This window comes from Antedon mediterranea, chromosome 11 (genome assembly GCF_964355755.1).
Source record: "Antedon mediterranea chromosome 11, ecAntMedi1.1, whole genome shotgun sequence".
Taxonomy (NCBI): Eukaryota; Metazoa; Echinodermata; class Crinoidea; order Comatulida; family Antedonidae; genus Antedon; species Antedon mediterranea.
In genome coordinates, this window is record NC_092680.1 from 7,998,470 (window position 1) to 8,018,517 (window position 20,048).

At 32.4% G+C, this 20,048-nt stretch overlaps 2 protein-coding genes across 2 annotated transcripts; both read right to left on the reverse strand.

Annotated features, from left to right (window-relative positions):
• Positions 1-14: 14 nt before the first annotated feature.
• Positions 15-6,320, reverse strand: LOC140062730 (uncharacterized). The gene is made up of 6 exons (XM_072109052.1): positions 5,995-6,320; positions 2,659-2,958; positions 1,890-2,458; positions 1,149-1,374; positions 684-827; positions 15-412 (listed from the first exon to the last, which is right to left on the reverse strand). The coding sequence occupies exons 1-6, from the start codon at positions 6,134-6,136 to the stop codon at positions 246-248; spliced, it is 1,548 nt and encodes a 515-aa protein (XP_071965153.1). The 5' UTR covers positions 6,137-6,320; the 3' UTR covers positions 15-245.
• A 4,851-nt stretch (positions 6,321-11,171) lies between these two features.
• LOC140062248 (uncharacterized) lies at positions 11,172-18,477 on the reverse strand. Its single transcript, XM_072108377.1, has 8 exons — positions 18,323-18,477; positions 16,908-17,216; positions 16,262-16,361; positions 15,620-15,831; positions 15,228-15,395; positions 13,557-13,637; positions 13,118-13,199; positions 11,172-12,760 (listed from the first exon to the last, which is right to left on the reverse strand). The coding sequence occupies exons 1-8, from the start codon at positions 18,396-18,398 to the stop codon at positions 12,397-12,399; spliced, it is 1,392 nt and encodes a 463-aa protein (XP_071964478.1). The 5' UTR covers positions 18,399-18,477; the 3' UTR covers positions 11,172-12,396.
• Positions 18,478-20,048: the final 1,571 nt, after the last annotated feature.

Consider the following 20,048-nt stretch of genomic DNA (forward strand, 5'->3'; position numbering starts at 1 on the left):
GTTACAATGCGATTCGATCATTACACCTACAAATAGGCCTATATGCCACCAGTATTTACAGTGACAAAATGGTGTACAGTTTGAGGAATACAGGAGATTTATAATCGTTCTTGTTAATATCTATATTTATTTTGAAATTATTTTTGTTACGAATAAAATATAATTTAATTAAAAATCATTTCACGCTTCTATTTCCTCTTCTTTGCTATTCAACCCAATTTATGATTCCAAGGTTTAGGTTATTATCACTCCATATTTGGTCTAGTTTCATTTCTTTGATTCTTATATAACCTGCCTCTGCCCCTGTTTAACCGGAAAACAACAACACCAAACGACAATCCAGATATGGCATAAAGAACAGCACATATGTGTAACGTCAGTTTGTACGAACCGGTTGAATCATATAGGTTATCTTAAAAATAAAATAGTAATCTTGTTAATATAATCAATATTCACATATTTTACAAAATCCTTCCTTTTTTCTTACTTTTTCTATTAATCAACTGAGTTAAATCACCATTGTTTATCATATTATAGTAGCTCTGATATTATTTCAGTTAGTTCTTATAGGCATACTTAACCGTTCATAAATGTCAAAAATTAATGTTCTCTCTTGAACAAATACAATTGAAGTAGGCCTACACAGTATGAAAAAAGACTATCATTATAATTGAACAATTTACCTGCAACTGCTTGGCTTACTATCGACCCTACACCTATAAGAGAGTAGGCCACAGACATCGCCTCCGCCGATAATTGTTTCCCAAATATTTCAACACAAACGGGAAGAACGAGCATCAGTAAGCAAGTTCTTGGTAAACTTAACCCTAAACAAAAAGAAAATATAACTTGTCAATGTGAACGTTCTACGCTGATTAGAATTAAGTCATACCTCATTGAGCCTAGTCTACTCTAGCAAACTTTTGTTTTAAACCGTGCACTCCACTATTATTTAGGGAGTATTACTGAGGCTGTCAACTTGAAGATCACATTTACTTTAGCTAGGCTAGGGTTACTACGGTACACATAAAGATATCTAATAACGGGAAAGTATAAGTAAGTTATCACTATTTTGAAATGTATAGGCCTACAGTCTTCAAAATGATGTATTCCAAAACAAAAACAAAAACAAAACATGAGGGGCTTACCTATTAACAAAACATTGACGAATGTATTTGATATATTGAGAGATAGTAATATGGATATAACAAATAGAGCTAAGTTCATTATGGTAATAATGAAAGTAAGAGAAGTTGGAAGCCAACTTGCAACCAGTACAAAGAGAACACGTGTCATAAGATCAGTAAACCCCATGCCGCTCAAAACACGCACAATCTCTTGTGATGTAGCACCTCTATCATTCATAAAGTTACCCTGCAGAAAAATATAAAATCAAACAAAAGTTTTCAAATCGGTTATTGACCAATGATGATCAATTAACATGTGTCAAACGCTGACGTGCGGCGTGGACACGTTGTCTTTTTTATTTAAGATTAAGTTTGAAATAAGAATTTACAGTACAGTATTTAGTTTTAGATTTGCAAGGATTTACGTAAGTATCGTTTTCGATTTTTTTTTCTCGCGATGACGGCATGGCACTCCCCAAAAAGGTTGAAATGAATATGTCCTAGGACTAAAATCACCGTCGACCGATTGACAAACAAATGCCAAACTAAAATTAACTTCAAAATACCTCCATATGACGTCATAAGTCCTAATGCCTTATGTCGTCGAAAATCGGAAGTTCCCTAATAATGTCCACATTTTTATTTTTCCTTTCCGTACTGCAAATATTTACTGAGTTCCAAAGAAAATTAATTTGAATTAAAGTACGTGTTTATTTGTATCGTAACGGAGAAAGGAACTTTTATTACCGACATAATACTTACAGCACAGACAAAGCTGAAGGTGATTGCAAGCGAATAGAGAAAAAACATAGGTTGACATAGCCAAAAATTTAAATTTTTCAACATCATTTTCAGCAAAAGAACTTTGCTGATCACGCCTGATTTGTTCTTTTTTAAAGCTTTCCCAATATTTTTTAATTCTTGACCATCAATTTGAGCTATGTCTTCACTAATTTCAATCTCTGTTGAATATTTCATTTCATATTTTTTATCTGTATTCATTGAGAAACTTTCATCAAATTCCGACAAATTAATGTTTTCATTATAGGTGTGTGATACTTCATCATAAGTCGAAGGTTGTGTTGCCTTATGAACTTCGGTATCAGCACTCGTTTCTTTTTCCGGTATTCTATCATATAAATCATATCCGATTTCCGTTGAATCATATATTGTTGATCTTTGGCCTTCGGAATGCATTTCAACTGGCAGACGTATTGGAATTGCGGCCAAAAGTCCGATACACATTCCAAAAGCACCATATACTCTTAAAGTGTTTTTAAATCCATACAATAAAAAAATGTTCTCCAATAATGGTGAGGTTATCGCAATCCCTGCAAAACAAAAAGTAACATACCAAATCATGATAATGTATAATAATAATATAATACTTAATAGCTTGCCCGCGCTGATTGAGGCTAATGATGTGAAATGTATTAAAGAAAAGTATACAGGCCGGCAGAACCAGCCCTGATGGAATCTATGAAAAAGGTAACATTGAGACACCATTTTTAGATACACTATTGAAACATACCTGTTCCTATTCCAGTGAGAACGGCAACACATGCTCGATTGTAATTCTTTCCAGAGAAATGATAAATAAGGATCTGTAGTGCAGGAATATGAACAAAGTTACATCCTAATCCATATAGGGTTCCATACGAGAACATGATAAATATATGACTTTGTGAGACAAAAGTTGTCGTTATGAGACCGGTTCCACACATAACTACGCCGATGATAACGATTGGACGGAAGCCTACTGTTTGACACAGGATTGTAGTAAGTGGCGTTACAATGTTCATTATTCCGATGGAAACAGCACCAACAGCACCTGAAATAATTGGAAAACAACTTTATTCTGCCAACTACAGTATTTTGTTTATTTTGCAGAGGCTCAAATAATCTGATTGAATGAATCTGCTTCATTTGTTACGGTCAGTCTAATTACCGAAAACAACCGAAAACAACCATAAACAACCAAAAACAAAATAAAATAATCTAAATACCGAAAACTAATTTTGTATAATATTTTTTTTAATGTCGCCCTCTATTGATGGGTGTTTCTAAAGACCATAACAGAGAGAAAACCGCGCGCGGAAAAGTTAAGGAAGACCCTACGAAATGGTAGTGTGCACAAAATACAACTAAAAATCGTACAATCAATCAATGATAACATCGCATTTACTTACAGAATCTATAAAAATATTTTAATTTTAGTCTTTCGATTTTTGATCCAGAAACGAACGCATTTACTCTTCACAATAATTGTGAATCACGTTAATCCATAGTATAGAAAGTAAATTGACTATGGTTAATCATGACATACTCCATGATCATGATCAATTTAATTATAGATTTTCAAAGATAATAATACAAAAATGATATTTTTAAGAATATTGATAATATTAGGGACTATAAAGTATACTTAAAACCAGCTCACAATAAAGGACTCATAATAAAATCTATTCAGTAAAATTACCGTAGTCGAGTAAATAACGTTTTTATCCTTAATCACTTCAGTATTAACTGAAGTGACGAAAACCGGGGATGAAAACGCAAAGTTAGGTAAAATCATGCTTTGTTTTGAAAAGACTAAAAACGAAATGTGTTTTGTAAGTAAATGTAGTCTACGGTGTATTTCATTGAATTTGTACGATTTTGAGTTGTATTTTAATTGTGCACACTACCATTTCGTAGGGTCTTCCTAGGCGCGGTTTTCTCTCTGTATGGTCTTAGCTTTAGAAACACCCATCAATAGAGGGCGACATTAACAAAAATATTATACAAATTTGTTTTCGGTATTTAGATTTTTTATTTTGTTTTCGGTTTGTTTTCGGTTTATTTTCGGTTGTTTACGGTTGTTTGTGGTTGTTTCCGGTTATTTTCGGTTGTTTTCGGTAATTAGACTGACCCACTTGTTGGGGTAGGCTGAGCAACCAACCAGACAGACTGCATAGACAGGCCTACTACTATTTCAACATATTATTGTACAACAGTACATTTTCTCTTAATATTTATAACTTTGTAATATATTTTCCCTCAAATTCAGACTAGTTAAAAAATGCTTTACTATTATTGGTCATGATATGCACGTAAAAATACGACGCATTATAGACTATTTGTTAATTGAACTACATTATAATTATACTGAATAATGTGTAATAATAATAATATTTATTTGGAACAACACTTTTTTAACAGTGGCACACATGCGTAGATGGTGCGTCCATACCAATTACAAAATTCAATACAAAAACAATGAAAAATAAAAACTGAAACGAAAATAAAACATATTTGAGATAATGACATAAAATTTGACTCGACGCTATTACAAAACTTATTTACAAACTAAAACTACACTAATACAACTACTAATTTTGCAACAGCAATGGAAAAGAAAACACTTTTTTTTTAAATAAAACAGTTCAAAGTTGTAATACAATTGCATTTCTTAATTTCCAAGTACGGCTTGTGTACATTTTACAATAACTGTCAAATACAGCATAAATGTCGTGAGAGTTATTTTTATGGAATAACGTGCTTCCTAGGACATATTGAACCTTAATAGATAGGTCACCAGAAATAAAATTTACCCAAGTATCTACACAATTTATTGCAATAAGTTTACGTTGAAGTGTTTGTAATTCTTCCATTCTAATACAATGTAACTTATTACAAATAAACAGGAAATGTTTAACATCTTCTTCACGTGAACCACAAACCTTACACTTGTCATTTAGATTATCAATGTTCCACTTATTTGTAATTTTTCCAAGTGGTAAAGTGTTTGAACGAAGTTTAAATTTTAAACTTGAGCCATAACAATCTGTTTTATCCAGTAGGTAGGTTCTAGGCCAGGTAACTCTTTTATCAAAGAGTAATCAAGCAAAGATGATTTTCTTAATACTTGTTGTTTCCAAAAAGTAGAATACGATTGTTTAATTGTATTTTCAAATGGCTTGACCCAGTTTATATCAATATCAGTACCTGTACATTTATCATCATTAAGAATGGCATTGAAATCGAACTTAATATAATCACAAGTTTTTTCAAATTCATTAATAAATTGGTACCTTGAATTAAAATTCTTATGTCTAATAATTGTGTTTAATATAAGTTTTGGCCAACGATACATTTCCATACACATAACATTTCTTATATATTTTGCTTTAAAAATATCCTGAGTTACTTTAATTGGTTGCCAACCTAGATCGCCATAAAGTGCCTCTTTTGCAGTGCTTCTACTCGCTTTAAGAATTGTTCGCGCCATTTGTAATTGAAGAGACTCAATCCTTTGTATGTCTTTAGCATTTGTATTAACACATACAGCACAAGCATAGTTAATAGTCGGAAGGCCGATACTTCTCCAAAGGATATCTCCATATACAACACGATCAAAATTGTTGAGTCTATCTATAGGCCTAATAGATTTAATGTACGCAATGATCCTATTGCCCTTTTTAATAACTTGATTGATGTGGAAATTGTCTTTTAGATTTCTAGAACAACCACCGATAACCTTTCAACTTATACTGATTAGGCTACGCATTGTATTGTATACTGCTGGAATAATAATTTAATATCGAGAACTCAGTGGTAGTAGTGGCTATGAGTCATCAGAGTTGTGTCACCGACAAATTTTGTAATTAACTATTGAATATGTTTGCTAATTTCTCAACGATATCATTTTGTTAGGTTTAATTGTTGTTGTATATCGTTCAAAACACCTCCCATTGAATCCATACATGATCGATCAGTCTGTGGTCCATGACATAATGATGATAAACAAGTTGACCTTGGTAGCTCAATGATCGCTGCTATGTAAATACACACTAGAAATTGAGTATTGTGTGTGTAATGCACTTACCTATTTCACTGGCTGTTGCATTAAATTCATTTTGAAATTCAAGATGTAGAAGATTGTAGTTAAATAATAAACCAAGAAATACCAAGTTGATGATAAATGCGCCTAAAACCAGTACAGTGCTAGAAGATACAAACTTGTACATGGTGTAGGCCTATATTGAATGTCATAAAATACTATTAACAATATTGATAATAACTAGTCATTGTTAGGTACCCTGGTAGTTGATACGTAAATACTGTGGGTACTTCTCTATCGACGAGTCCTTGACCCTTGACACATCTTCGTAGTTGTGTTGGAGTTTCGCTTTCTTCGGATAGGAGTTTCCACAAAATTGTGTTCGGTGTGAGGAAGGGCGCCGTTTACGGCTGCGGTGCGCGTGTTTCTCTGCATGCTTATATAGCGCCCTCTATAATGTTCTCTATTATGTCATAATTATCATGAATTATTCATGATTTCTGCCCACGTTCGTCCTGGAAAAAAAATTAATTTTTGTTAACTCTCTAATTACCAACTAAAAAGGAAAATAGAAGCAACATTGTATGTAAATGGAATATAAAACCAAAATGACAGTCGTTTTAATTAATTGGTGTATCTCATTATAACTTTGTTTTGTTTTGTTTTATTTTGACTTAATTTGTGCTACTTAGTTTTGTTATTTTTGTATTTTATAAGTAATGATGGAGTAAGAGCAGTTTTCTGTTTGGGCTCATGCCTATTACTTGCTCCTGGCAAGATGAATTGTAAAATGTACTTTATGAACTTTTGCCGAATAAATATTATTATTATTATTAATAATCCTTAGCCTAGTATAGGCTTATGCAGTATACCATATCATCAATCAATAGACCAATCGGTCGGGAAGTTGGTTAATTAGCATATATCCAAAATTGCCGCTATTTAATGGTTGGCTTTAGACCACCTAAGTGCATTACCATAGATAAATGTGATATTAAACTTTCCAGAATTGGCATGTTTAACCATATTGTACCATCGTACCTAATGGCATAAAATAGTTATGACGTAATATTATGTCACAATAATGCTCAATTGAAATTTTTCTAAGATAAAACTCTAGAAACCATAGGAAAAGATATTAAAATCTCATGAAAATATAACATTAAACACATTCAGGTTAAGCTCATGTGTAGCCTATCAGAAGTTATATTTCAGCCACCCTTTACAACATGCACTAGAACATTCCAATTAATTTTCTGCATGAACTGCGCATAACTACAATCTCATATATATTTAAATAAAATAGATCTGAAGTTTAACTTCGACCCTTACTCACTCTATCCTGAATCTGGATTACAGTTTCTCATCCAAAGTAGGCCTACATGCATATAAAATGTAATAGTTATGGAAAACTTCAAAGCAAAAATGTTTTTCTTTGCCAGGAATCAAAGCTACTGTATCCAAAGGGTCCATCATCAGGCACAAACGTCTACTTCACTGACTTCTCTAAATGTCTTGTTAATTTTGAACTGAAGAAAATCCTTGTTTAATATTTCATCCCTTTGATTCTTTACAAATAAAGATGTTGAAAATTTGCTCTTTGGGATGTTTTTTTTTATCCACTATTTTGTGTCTTAAAACGCAATCGGTGGTTATTTTTTTAATAATGGAAAAGTAATCAATTTAATAAACTAGATGGTACGCTCGCTTCGCTCGCGTACCATCTAGGTCGTGCCCACGGATGGTTCTCGAATACATATTAATTTCAGCGTAAAAAAACTGGCGATTTCAAATGTACGTACCGCATGACTATAACACATTGTCGTTTACAGAAACAAATAAATAGACACAATGATTTATGTAGTCAACCAAAATTAGCACCCTGTGTGTTTTTTGTATCTAACATTAGGGTTGAGGGTTGGGGATGAGGATAGATACAAAGAGGAACAATTTTTTAATATATTCTTTATATTAAATTATTCTTTATATTTCTTTATTATCCACTCAGTAACGAAAAATTTTTTCATGTTTTATAGGCCTATAAATAGTATACCACTAAATAGAGTAAAACATTTGCGATTTAATACTTTGTTAAAACTGTCACTGTCATAGTCGACTGAAATAGTAAAGTACATGTAACGATACACCACTACGACGTTTATATTTTTTGTAATTATTAATTAATACAAACGTTAAGAAGCAACTGTCAGTAATAAAGTATTATATTATTATGTGTTTATAATCTAAAAGTAGGGGCTACCCACCCACACAGTAATAAAGTTGATTTGTATATTTGTTTATATTATATCTAACAGTACCAATACTCACAATAAGAAACTTGCGATTCAAATGGCGATCAAAAGTGGTTACCTAATTACAGTATTGTATAGCATTTCAATACTATTTATGTTTATTCTCTAAGGGCCCATAAATTTACCTACTTGTGTTAAACCATGGAGGTATGCATCCATGGTTATTAAACCAAATAATTTGGAATGTTCCATTCATCGCAAATCAATACATTTGTATAAACGTATATTTAAATCTATCAAAATAGTATTTTTTTTAAGAAAATCGGCCTGTCTTCAACATTATGATGCTGTACTCGAGCTGTTCAACCGGTTTTCAGCCATTAAAAACAATTATCGTAGGAGGAGATAGGAAAATGCAAAGCATCCTCGTATTATCGTCTGCGGGTATTTTTCAAGATGGACATCCATTGTAAATGGCACCTTTCCTGACACCCTTAAACTAGCTAAAGTAACTCCTATTTTTAAAACTGGTGACAAATCTGATTCCAGTAATTACCGTCCTATATCAGTGCTACCGATCTTTTCCAAAATACTTGAACGCCTTATTTATGATCGAACATACAATTATCTTCAAAAAAATAGTATACTTTACAATAAACAATTTGGCTTTCGTAAGAACTATAATACATCCACCGCACTTCTTCAATTAACAAATGAAATTGTTGGGGCTTTCGAGAGGGGTGAATTTGCCATTGGTATTTTCATTGACCTCTCGAAGGCCTTTGATACAATTGATCACGATATTTTATTATATAAGTTACATACTTATGGAATCCGTGGCCCTGTATATAATTTATTCAAAAGCTACCTTTCAAACCGCAAGCAATGCACTAAATTTAAACACACCCTTTCTGATTTTCTTCCTATTATTTGTGGAGTCCCTCAAGGTTCCCTGCTTGGGCCTCTATTATTTTTATTATACATAAATGATATCCATAATGCCTCAAATATGTTTTCTTTTCTGTTGTATGCTGATGACACAACCCTTATTTACACTGATAAAAATATAGATTCCCTTTTTAAAATATCAACCGAAAATCTACCCAAAATTTTAACATACTTTTCTGCAAACAAACTTTCTGTTAATCTAAAAAAGTGCTGTTGTATGGTGTTCAAAAATTCACAAATACCACTAAATACTAGTACTTTTAAACTAAAAATTAAAGATCAATTAATACCTATTGTTGAGAAAACTAAATTTCTTGGTGTTTATCTGGACTGTAAGCTAAATTGGAAACATCAGATTACTCAAGTCGAAAACAAAATATCCAAAAGTTCTGGTATCATATATAGATTATCATCTTTCATCCCTCAAAACATACTCCGGATTCTTTACTGTTCACTAATCCTCCCTTACCTCACTTACTGTAATATTATTTGGGGTAATACATACCCGTCCTACTTAAACAAACTGTTATTGATCCAAAAGAAAACCGTAAGATACATAGCAAATGCTCCTCCTTTATCCCATTCCAATCCTTTATTTTCTTCATTTGGTCTTCTTAAAATTCAGGATATTAACCATCTTCAACAAAGTGTTTTCCTCTATTCATGGCTAAACTCGATCCTGCCATCACACTTTAATGATTTATTTGGTTTCAATCTTAATTTTCATAACCACAGTACTCGGAGCGCAAATCAAATACGTATTCCTTTTTTTAAAACTACTTCTTTTAAACATAGCATTAAGTTCACTGGTCCTAAACTTTGGGATAACGTACCAGTTAATATAAAAAGTGCTTTGTCTAAGAAGAGTTTTTCTTTTAAATTGAAACGGCACCTCTTATCTAGTTATGTTTAATTATCCTTTCACTCATTGTAGTTTTGATATTTAGTCTTTTCGGTATCCTGAATCTAAAAGTCTTCATTACTGTTTTTGTCCTGTTTCCGGTTCCCGTGTTGTCCTGTTTTTTTTTTTTTCATTTTCTATGGGCTGCCTTATACAAGCTTTGCTTTTTAGGAATGTTGCCCCTCTTATTTCAATAATTTTTACTGCTAATTTTTATTTTCTATGAAAGACAAGAGAAATAAATGTTACTTTGATAGACAGTGTATACCACGATCGGAAAACACCCCTATTTGGAGAAAATCGTTGAACCTAAATTTGTTTTAATCGTCAATAACTAATTATCGAACTCAATTTAATTAGCAAACAGGGTTACATCAGGCGGTTAAAATCAGTACCGAAAGTACGAACCAACTTTATATACCATCGAGTAAACATTCTAGAAATAACGCGCGATTTACCGAATTTTGCCCTTACGTAAATTGATATATAGATAAAATTGATGATCTCCATCTGCATTCAGCGTTTCTATTCCATTTTCCTGACATTTTCTGTCAAGTCAGTTGACACTGCTTGTTGTCTAATACTGTAGATTAGTAATGGTAAGTTTGAAAATGACTTTACCTCAACCACCCCTTTTGAATTCCGTTGATGTGTTAAGCAGTACGGTATCTTTAACTGATGGTTCTTCACAGTATAGTTGGCACATTATTTGAATATCCTTGTTATGCTCATTGAATTTTGAAAACAGCGTTCGAAATATAAACGTTATATGCCATAAAAAGTCGTTGGTTCACAAATGAAACCAAAGACATCAGACGCAATATGTCTAGCAATGAAATAGCAACTATAATAAAATAGGAGATTCTAACTATACCGAAACTGCAGTATACCATTTATCATTTCACGTGTCATCTCAATTTTGGATAAACCCAGTTGTGGAATTGAGATGAGTTTGAATTGTAGGATGTGTTTTAATAGCCTGAAACACAAACAATGCTTTCATTACAATATTATCCTCCCATTGTAAAAGTTGTAAAAGATGTTAGTTGTTGCAAACACAAAACAAAATGTGCGTGTGAGCACAAATCAGTTGCTGAAATACAGTTGATGATCACAACCTTTCATAACTTTTATTTTTTAATGCCATTTTGTAAATCAATTTCAACAGGAAAAATGTCAAGAAAGTTGTTTTCCTGCGGTTTTTACATCTTCTCTATATTTCTCTCTTCCTTGGGTTTATTAAATAGCAGCCATTTTTAATGTATGCTAATTAACCCCCTTCATGATGTCTGATTTTGGTAAACCTTGGATATCATGTTCATTTCAACAGGAAAATGTTAGAAAATTGTTTTCCTGCAGTTTCTACATTTTTTAGCATAGGATAATGTAATTTCAACAACTACCTTATGACAGCATAGTTACCTCATAATAGTAATTTCATAATGATGTTCATTTGTTCTTGTTTCACCCGTACTTTTACTAGATACAATGTTGTATTTAATGTCTTTTTTGGTCCTATATAATACTGTTATTTTACATATCTTAATAATCATTAACATTTGCTAGTTGTGTTACTTTGATATAAATATAATAATTTATTTTTACATGTAGTTGCATAATATTATTATATTGTTATTTTTTAACACACACTCTTTTAACTCTAATCTTATCTCTAAATCTACTTATTTACATTTTTCGAGAAAATCCACTTGTATCCAATTAAAATATCACATTTTAAAAGGTTTATGGAAATGTAGAATTAATTGTTAGCTAAAAATATAAAAATAACACTGTATATAAATTCTTTTTACAATGTATACACATCTATCAATCATAATTGTTTACATTTTTGTTATCCAACCAAATAAATGGTAGATACATATATAAACGAAACTGTCTGTTATTTAGCAGCCAGTTAATAGCCATAAGTCTCAACTTATTGTAGAAGTTTTTGTATTTTGATCCATACAAGTTTCGCAATTCGTTTCATTCATCGGGTGAATTCGTTAGAATTTTTATTTAGTAAAATCAACTACGCCTGTAAGAATAACGATTCAAATATCTATTCGGTTATTCGACCGATCACTAGAACCTAGATTAGTTAAAAGCATCAGGTTTTACACCTGAGTAACCGTGTACATTATTTGAAGGCCTAATATCACGACGATAAACATAGGCATATTGACGTTGTGTCGGTACTAAACTGTTTCACATTGCCTTTGTACCGTACACAACATTAACAACAGCTACATCTTTTCAAGTTGTTTATTAGTACCGTATCTTGTGTGATGATCTACTATACCTGCTTTATAAAGTTTCTATATATCTAAAATACCAAACACAATACTATCTTGGCTTTGGAAGCGCTGGTGGTGCTTCATACTCTGATGGTTGTTTCAAATCCATATACCCTCCATTATCAATGCTATCATATGGAATTTCTTCATAAATTTCAGAGCTGGGTGATGTAAGCGCAGTGTAGTCATCCGTAGAGTCCCTAGCGGTGTAATTGGGTGAAGGCTGGAGATAATAATCAGAGGCGGGGGCTGCTGGGTTGTTATGTGGAAGTGCTTGCGGTTGCACTGGCGGCTTCTTCGGTCCATTCGGCTGCTGATAGGTGTTGTTATTCAGTTTTTTCTCAGTTACTGGTTTGCCTTTTAGTCCAATTTCGACGGGTACCCTTGCTTGAGATCGTCGTTCAGTTTTTCGTCTATTAAATAGTTAAAATGTATCAATATTATTGATATACAAAGATCTACGTTAGTAATACCAATTTATACTGGTTGGAATACGCCATGTTGAAACCCTACAGTGGAACCTCTACTTTTTGGCCCCCTATTCAAGGAACATCCCAATAATTATTAAGGACGCCTTGTGAAACAAACGATCGAGCAGCAAAATATGTTTTAACACTATAATATGGCCAACCCATATCCCTTTTCTGGAGACATCTCTATTAGGAGGACACTGTGTTGGGTACCAATGTTGTCCTTTATTAATAAGTGTTCTGAACAGATTAAAACAACAAGCAGGTTAAGTGAATGGAACATATAAAATATAATGTAACCTTGCTATAGACGCTACAACGATGAGAATGATAATCACAACAAATACTGCAGCACCGATGGCAACGTAAATGATTATACTATCTGAAAATAAAACAGAACTAAATGTGAGCATGCAGGAAATCATCTAGTTTCTCTTCTAAACCTAAAATATTCTGATTTGGAAGTTAGTCTAAACCCGAAACTACTATAGCAAATTTTGGTTTACAAATACGATCGAGTAAAGCCTACTAGTGTAGACTATGCTTAAAACCCGACATTTCTTGAACTCGAGCACTCCGACAAAGTCAAGAAAAGTGTAGACGAGTTGACAAGCATAGGCCTACCTACACTAGCAAATTTGACTTTGCAAACGTCGAGAAAACTTCGAATTTGGTCAAGTTGTTACTAGTGTAGATTATACTTAAAACAATGATTAGTATTATGTATTCGTGACCGTACCTTCTGATCCTTGTTGTGGCGCTGCGTCAGTCGGTGGTGGATTTTCATTGCTATTGCCACCACCTCCTCCGCCATCATTACCTAAAAGAGTTGATGTTTAAAATTAGTAATACAGTGGATCCTCCTTATACCAAATAATAAAAACTACCAGTATCAGAAGGCAATGTGCAGCAGAAGTCCCGGTAAGAAAGAATGCCATCTTTATAGATACAGTACTGATAATCGGATGGTTTAAATCTACAAGGCCTAATGTATATCATTTTCACTTCCTTGTGATCAACTATTTAACACATTCAATTAGATGGAAGTAAGTTACTGCATATTGTTATTTATCCAAAACTCACAATGAAGTTCTGAAAAATGACGCACGAAGACATACAAAGACAAAGAACGTTATTCCATCGAAGGGTTAATACATCTATGGTTGTGTGAACAAAACAATGAATGGATGGTAACACAAGACCCATGGTACTAGGACGCATTATTTTTTTTCCTATGAGGTTAAGGCAGAAAACATGAATAATTCATATAGCGCCTTCTATAACGTCCCATATTATGTCATAATTATTCTAATGAATTATTCATGATTTCTGCCTTAACCTTATAGGGAAACAAATAATGCTACCAAATTACAATTTCAATCTTCCCTGGTGGTACGAGTACGGTACGAGTACGGTGAGTAAGTAGGAGGGAAAAAAAGTACGAGACGAAATAGGATGGAAAGTGTTGTGCTAAGAAATATTTTACATTACGATGTGAATAACTGGTGTTAGAAGACGGTTATGTGCAGATTGAACGTTGCTTTAATGTGCAAACACTTTATCAATCGAAACACCAACGACAAATGTAATTTTTTTTTCTAACCATCTTTTATAGTAGTAACTGCAAAGTCAGTTACGTCACCGTTATTGTCCTCACTACTGTCATTTTCTGAAATGATTTAATAAATCTTAAACCCCATTTACAATTACGATTTGCCATGGTCTGGCCCAAATTGTAAGTATACATTTAAGTTTTAAATAAACAATATCTGTATAAATTTCCTGATTAGTATATACCTTACACGTCTTCAACAGATCCATCTCTATAACATTCATCATTAAATAATATTTAACTGAATACTGACAGTTATTATAATATAGATGTGTAAAAGTGGACACATATCTAACTAGTCAGTATTCAAATGGAAGCTGCAGAATCGATTGATATTTGTATGAAATTATTTGATGTCAAGCAAAAATAACGATGTCTCTTAATCGTGAACAATTTTTTTTCTCAGCAACAAAGCAGGGAAATCCCCCAAAATACATGAGGCCTAAATGCACACTGTACCTGTTATAATATATTTCGGTATCTTTTCTTCATCAAAAAGTACATAAAACAATTCATGGCAGTATAAACTGAATTGCGAACTGAGTAGTTAAATACAATATACAAAATATACAGAATTAAACAAAATGAGCAATATGAGGATTAATACAATAGTTAAGTTACGGTACATAGTCAATTGATTAGTAGAAAAATATCTTTAAAAATATATAATGTTTAAATATTCCAAATAAAGATTGACTGCTAGCATCAACATTCCTTTTATCAACGAGTAGTAATGTACTGTAGTTTTCATTTTCATAGAATAATGGTTCATAATAATACAATATTCAATGTTCTAACCTGGTATATCACCACAGTGCTCTCCTTGCCAGTTCTGAGTACATTCGCAAACCGCTTGATAGTATTCATCTATATAGCAAGTACCTCCGTTTTCACAATGGAATTCGTCACATGGATCAAACCATGGATAATAACTAGATACCCATGGATAATCCTCGAAAGCGTAATCTACAATTAAATATGATCACGATATGATCACATATTATTAATAATTATAATTATTATATTTATTAATAAATTGAATATTGATGAAATGGAATTCTTTTCAGAACGATCTCCGTTTTATCTGAAACATCCTCGGCTCATACGATTTGTTAAAAGATTCTAAAAATATTTTATTGTATGTTTTCTTTTTGTCATAAAATTTACAACAGTATAATGCAGTAATTTACCTTCAAATTCTACAGCACATTTAATTGCTACGTACTCAATGCATATTTCTTTCATGTGTTCGCATGCAAGAAGGTATCCTTCGTTGCCTTCACAGTCGAAATTTGTATATATTTGGTTTGCATAAAATGCAGGGTTTGTATATGTTGTAAAGTTTACTGCATATAAAAAGCCTAATTGGCGGCATGCAACAGTCGTATCTTCAATGTCCCACCTGAAAATAGGTGGATATATGATTATGTATTTTTATAGCTGAGAGGAAGAATCAATCATTTCATTTTCAGAATTCAAAGATATATAGTACTGTATCGTTACATTTTATTTTATATGTATGTATATTTTTTTTATCAACTTGTACATTTAAAACTCTTTTGTGATTATATTTTTTTTCAAAAGGGTCTTACGAATACAGAAAATTACTTGGATTCCTGTAACAATGTAAATATTTATATTGCTAAATAAATGTGAATTTTGCGACAAAGAACATCAAGCTACGTTATTGATTTGTATAGCAATTTAATCGCCGTTAATTTAAAAAACTAAATTGTCTTGATCTCATTTCTGAATAGACTGATGCTGTACTATAGTGCACCTTAACGTTTCGATATACGATTTTGTTATGGCAAAGAATAAACGTGTTTTACCCATTAGCACAAATAGGCTTCCATTGACCGTTATCCCTTATTGCTAAGTTTTCGTCGTTCACGTTATCTGCAGAGTCTAAACGTATTTTCTTAAATGGTTCTAAAAAACATTAACACATTAGAAGGATAACAACTATTTTTAATAAAGGAAGTGTATATTGATATATAGGCATATATATAGGTCTACTCTAAACATGAGAGTTTAGAAAGAAGGGTGATGAAACTGAGAGGACTAGGGAGTAACATGTAGAGAATAGAGACTGAAGAATTGGGTGTGCCTAACACAGTGCCTTGTATTGGAAGATAAGTTTTTAGACTGTTTATGAAGGAAAAATAATAATATAACAGTACTATGGAATGTTAGAGAGAAGAAGTAATGGGAACTTTAAGTTATCTATAAAGGTTACTGGGTAATTAGAATTGTATTATTTACCGTCACATTTATCAAATTATGTTAAGCTTAGACCTACTGTAGGGTTATGCGTATGGCCTATGATACAGGCTGCACTTGTGATAAATTTGCTTATTGATCTGAATAAATTATAGATACAGAATAGAGGTTTCACATGGAACACCGATACCTTAAATAAATACCAAGAATGATAAAATATCCTATTGGATAGTCGATCATACATATCACACTTACCTGAATATTCAACATCTTCGCATTCGACTATAACTCCTTGATTATTACACGTTCCTTCATTATTCTCACAGTCGAATATATTTTCTTCATCACCGTATTCACAGTCAACGTTCCATAAAATCGGATTCCCAGGTGGGTCACTTTCTTCGTACACACGAACTGCCCAACCGTAGTTCAATTGACGACAAATGACGTCGGCGTCTATGATATCAAATTCGTTGCTACAAATGTATCCCCATTGACTGCTACCATCGGGTTTTACTTCTACAAGTCCGATATTTTCATTAGGTCCATAATATGTTAATTGCACTAGTGAATGATAAAACAATTTAATTATGACAAATAATGTTGTATATAGACCTTTGTGTTGGTCATAACGTCCAATAGTAACTGTTGAAACTAGATATAAAAATTAAGCAAATATAATAATTAATATCATTACAAACTATTACCAGTAAAGAGTGAATCCTAGCTATTACTTATTAATTTTTATATCTGATGGTAATAAAAAATGATGAGTGATCAACGAATTAAGGTACATTCTATGATATAATGACGAGTCCACTCCACGAACAAGGTAACACGTACATTTGTGTTGGGTACAGTTAGGAGATCAGAGAACGTTTTTTACAAAACTCAACAATGATTAGGGATTATGGATTAGAGATTAAATACAGTATTGTCTTCTCAAAGTCAATTTTAAGTAAAAACGTTAACATTATTTAACCGTAGTTCATACAATAGAGTTTCTTAAATTCAAGCTGAATTCTTACACAAAAGCTGCTGTAACTTAAGTAGTATAGGCAGTGGCGTAACACAGTGGGCAAATACTCTGGTACTCCAAAGGGGCCGTCCAACGCCGGGGAATTGTATTGGACTGCTCGTGCTCTGGACCCTTTAGGCTCTGGGGCCCCTAGGTTTAGCCAGTTAGCGCTCAAAGCCGTTACGCCACTGAGTATAGGTTACTATAATTAATACTAGTGTTAACGATTTTGCTGGTAATACATATAAAGGGCCTAATTAAAAAATAAAGAATTCTTTTTTTTTAATGTTAAAAGGGAATAGATGTAATACATTAAATGACTACGAAACAGTACATATAAAACCCATAAATCATCATAATTGTTATTTTGAACTAATAGTAAATACATTGTTTGGTCACTGGTTATATAACAGTAGTTGAATTAAAGAATCAAGTCATAGAACGATGCTCAAATTAATCACAATGACATTATTTTTAATTACGGGCTTATTTTTATCTTTTCATTATTCCTTTACCTACCGTATACCTGTTGATTAATAATCTATTTTCGGAATCCAATAGACAATGGCTTACAAAACCAGTCATCATGCAGTGTCTATTCACTTCTACAGTTTTTCTATTATTGTGAACATCTACTATATATATATCTTACCCGATCCGCCACATGATACTTGAACCGGTATAAATAATACTAGAATACAAGAACAACTAAATACAACATCAAGCATTCTGTTCTATCTTGTTGGCCTATATTTCACTAAAACTGGATGAGAATCTGGAAGAGAGATGGCAATTTCCAACTGTGTTGTTTTGTGACAGCATTTTGCCTTCATGCCTGGACGACGAAATTGAATAGATCTCTTTCATACGATAAACAATTGTAGGTGGTTTGGTAAAGGAGATCAATGCTGCTGTGTCATTGGGCGAGGCATTTTTTTTACGTGATTAGTGTTCACTGAACGGCAATTAATTGACAGGTGCACTATTTTGAAGTCTTTAGTGTTGTCATATTACGTAAGGCTATTCATTTCACAACGTCCCTGACGATTACAATTCAAAGTTGATGTATTCAACTTCTATAACAATGTAGTATCTTTTATTGTTTTTTTCCTTTAAAAAGTAAAGTAAATTTTATCAAAAATTCCTTCATTTCTACGACTAATAATAAAATAACAATTACGATTTTGTTAGTAGGCCTATTTATTGTTCTTTTTCCCTCTTATTGAGGGTCGTCTTAAAGATTGTATTGTCCTCTAAAAACATGAAAAGCTAAAAAGCCACTCCGAGAGTGCATACCTCCGCCTACTGTAAAATTCTCTTACATAAGATTTCTCCGGAAAAAAAAAAATATATTTGTGTGTGTCTTGGTGCTGTTTGTGATTTAGGCCAATTTCACTACAAGCATGTGTATGCGAGTTTGGTGTAATGGTTATGTAACAAGCCTTTCAATTAACAATAGCTTCAGTTGACTAACAATAGAACAGCAACGCGAAAATCAAACGAGTAAATTTGAAAAGAAATAGGTTTTTTAAACTACTCGCATCAAAAAAACGTGCACATTAAATCAAATTATGTTTTAAAATTACAAATCACAAATTATAACTCTTGCCTCTTGTACAAAATGAAGTTTTTTGGACAAGTAGTTCTCGAGAAAATGCAATTTCAGTTTACTTGTTACTTTAAGAAGACTGCTCGCCGGCTTTTGAAAAATTCTGATCTATCTTTTAACACTAGCAGGTCTGAAAAGTATACTAATAAGTGGTCCAGAATTGATCCCAAATTTTAATGGAATGGTCCTTGACCATATCTATCTGTATATTTATTTTGGTAAAGATCTTGTAATTACTTTTTGAGTAATCCTGCTATAACAAACAAACAAACAAACAAACACACGCTACCGATTACATATACCTCCTTGGCGGAGGTAAATGAAGATAAATTAAGTTAGACTTTGAATAGGTTAGTTTCAAGTAGTTTTAATCACTTCTGTAGAAAAAAAACCGAAAGAAATAATGTTTTCACTTATAAAATGGCAAAATAAATGGTTAAAATCAACCAAAAAATCATTGGCTGGCAGCTTTAAATTACATTTTTTTCAGGTAAATAATTTTTTTTCGATCTAATTTTTGGTCAAGTAACTACTGTAACTATCATCATGTGACATTAAAATGGTATCAACAACAAAAATTTCAATAATTTTTTTTTCAGGGGGACAATACGTCTTTAAAAATTATACAATGTTAAATTAAAATAAAGCAACGCAATAATAATATTAAGAATTGTTGTAAGTTGTAAGAATTAGAGTAGTGGGTTAATATTACTAATCTTAAATTAGGCATCTGAAAATAGTAACCCACCCCGGTTAGCAACTCATAAGA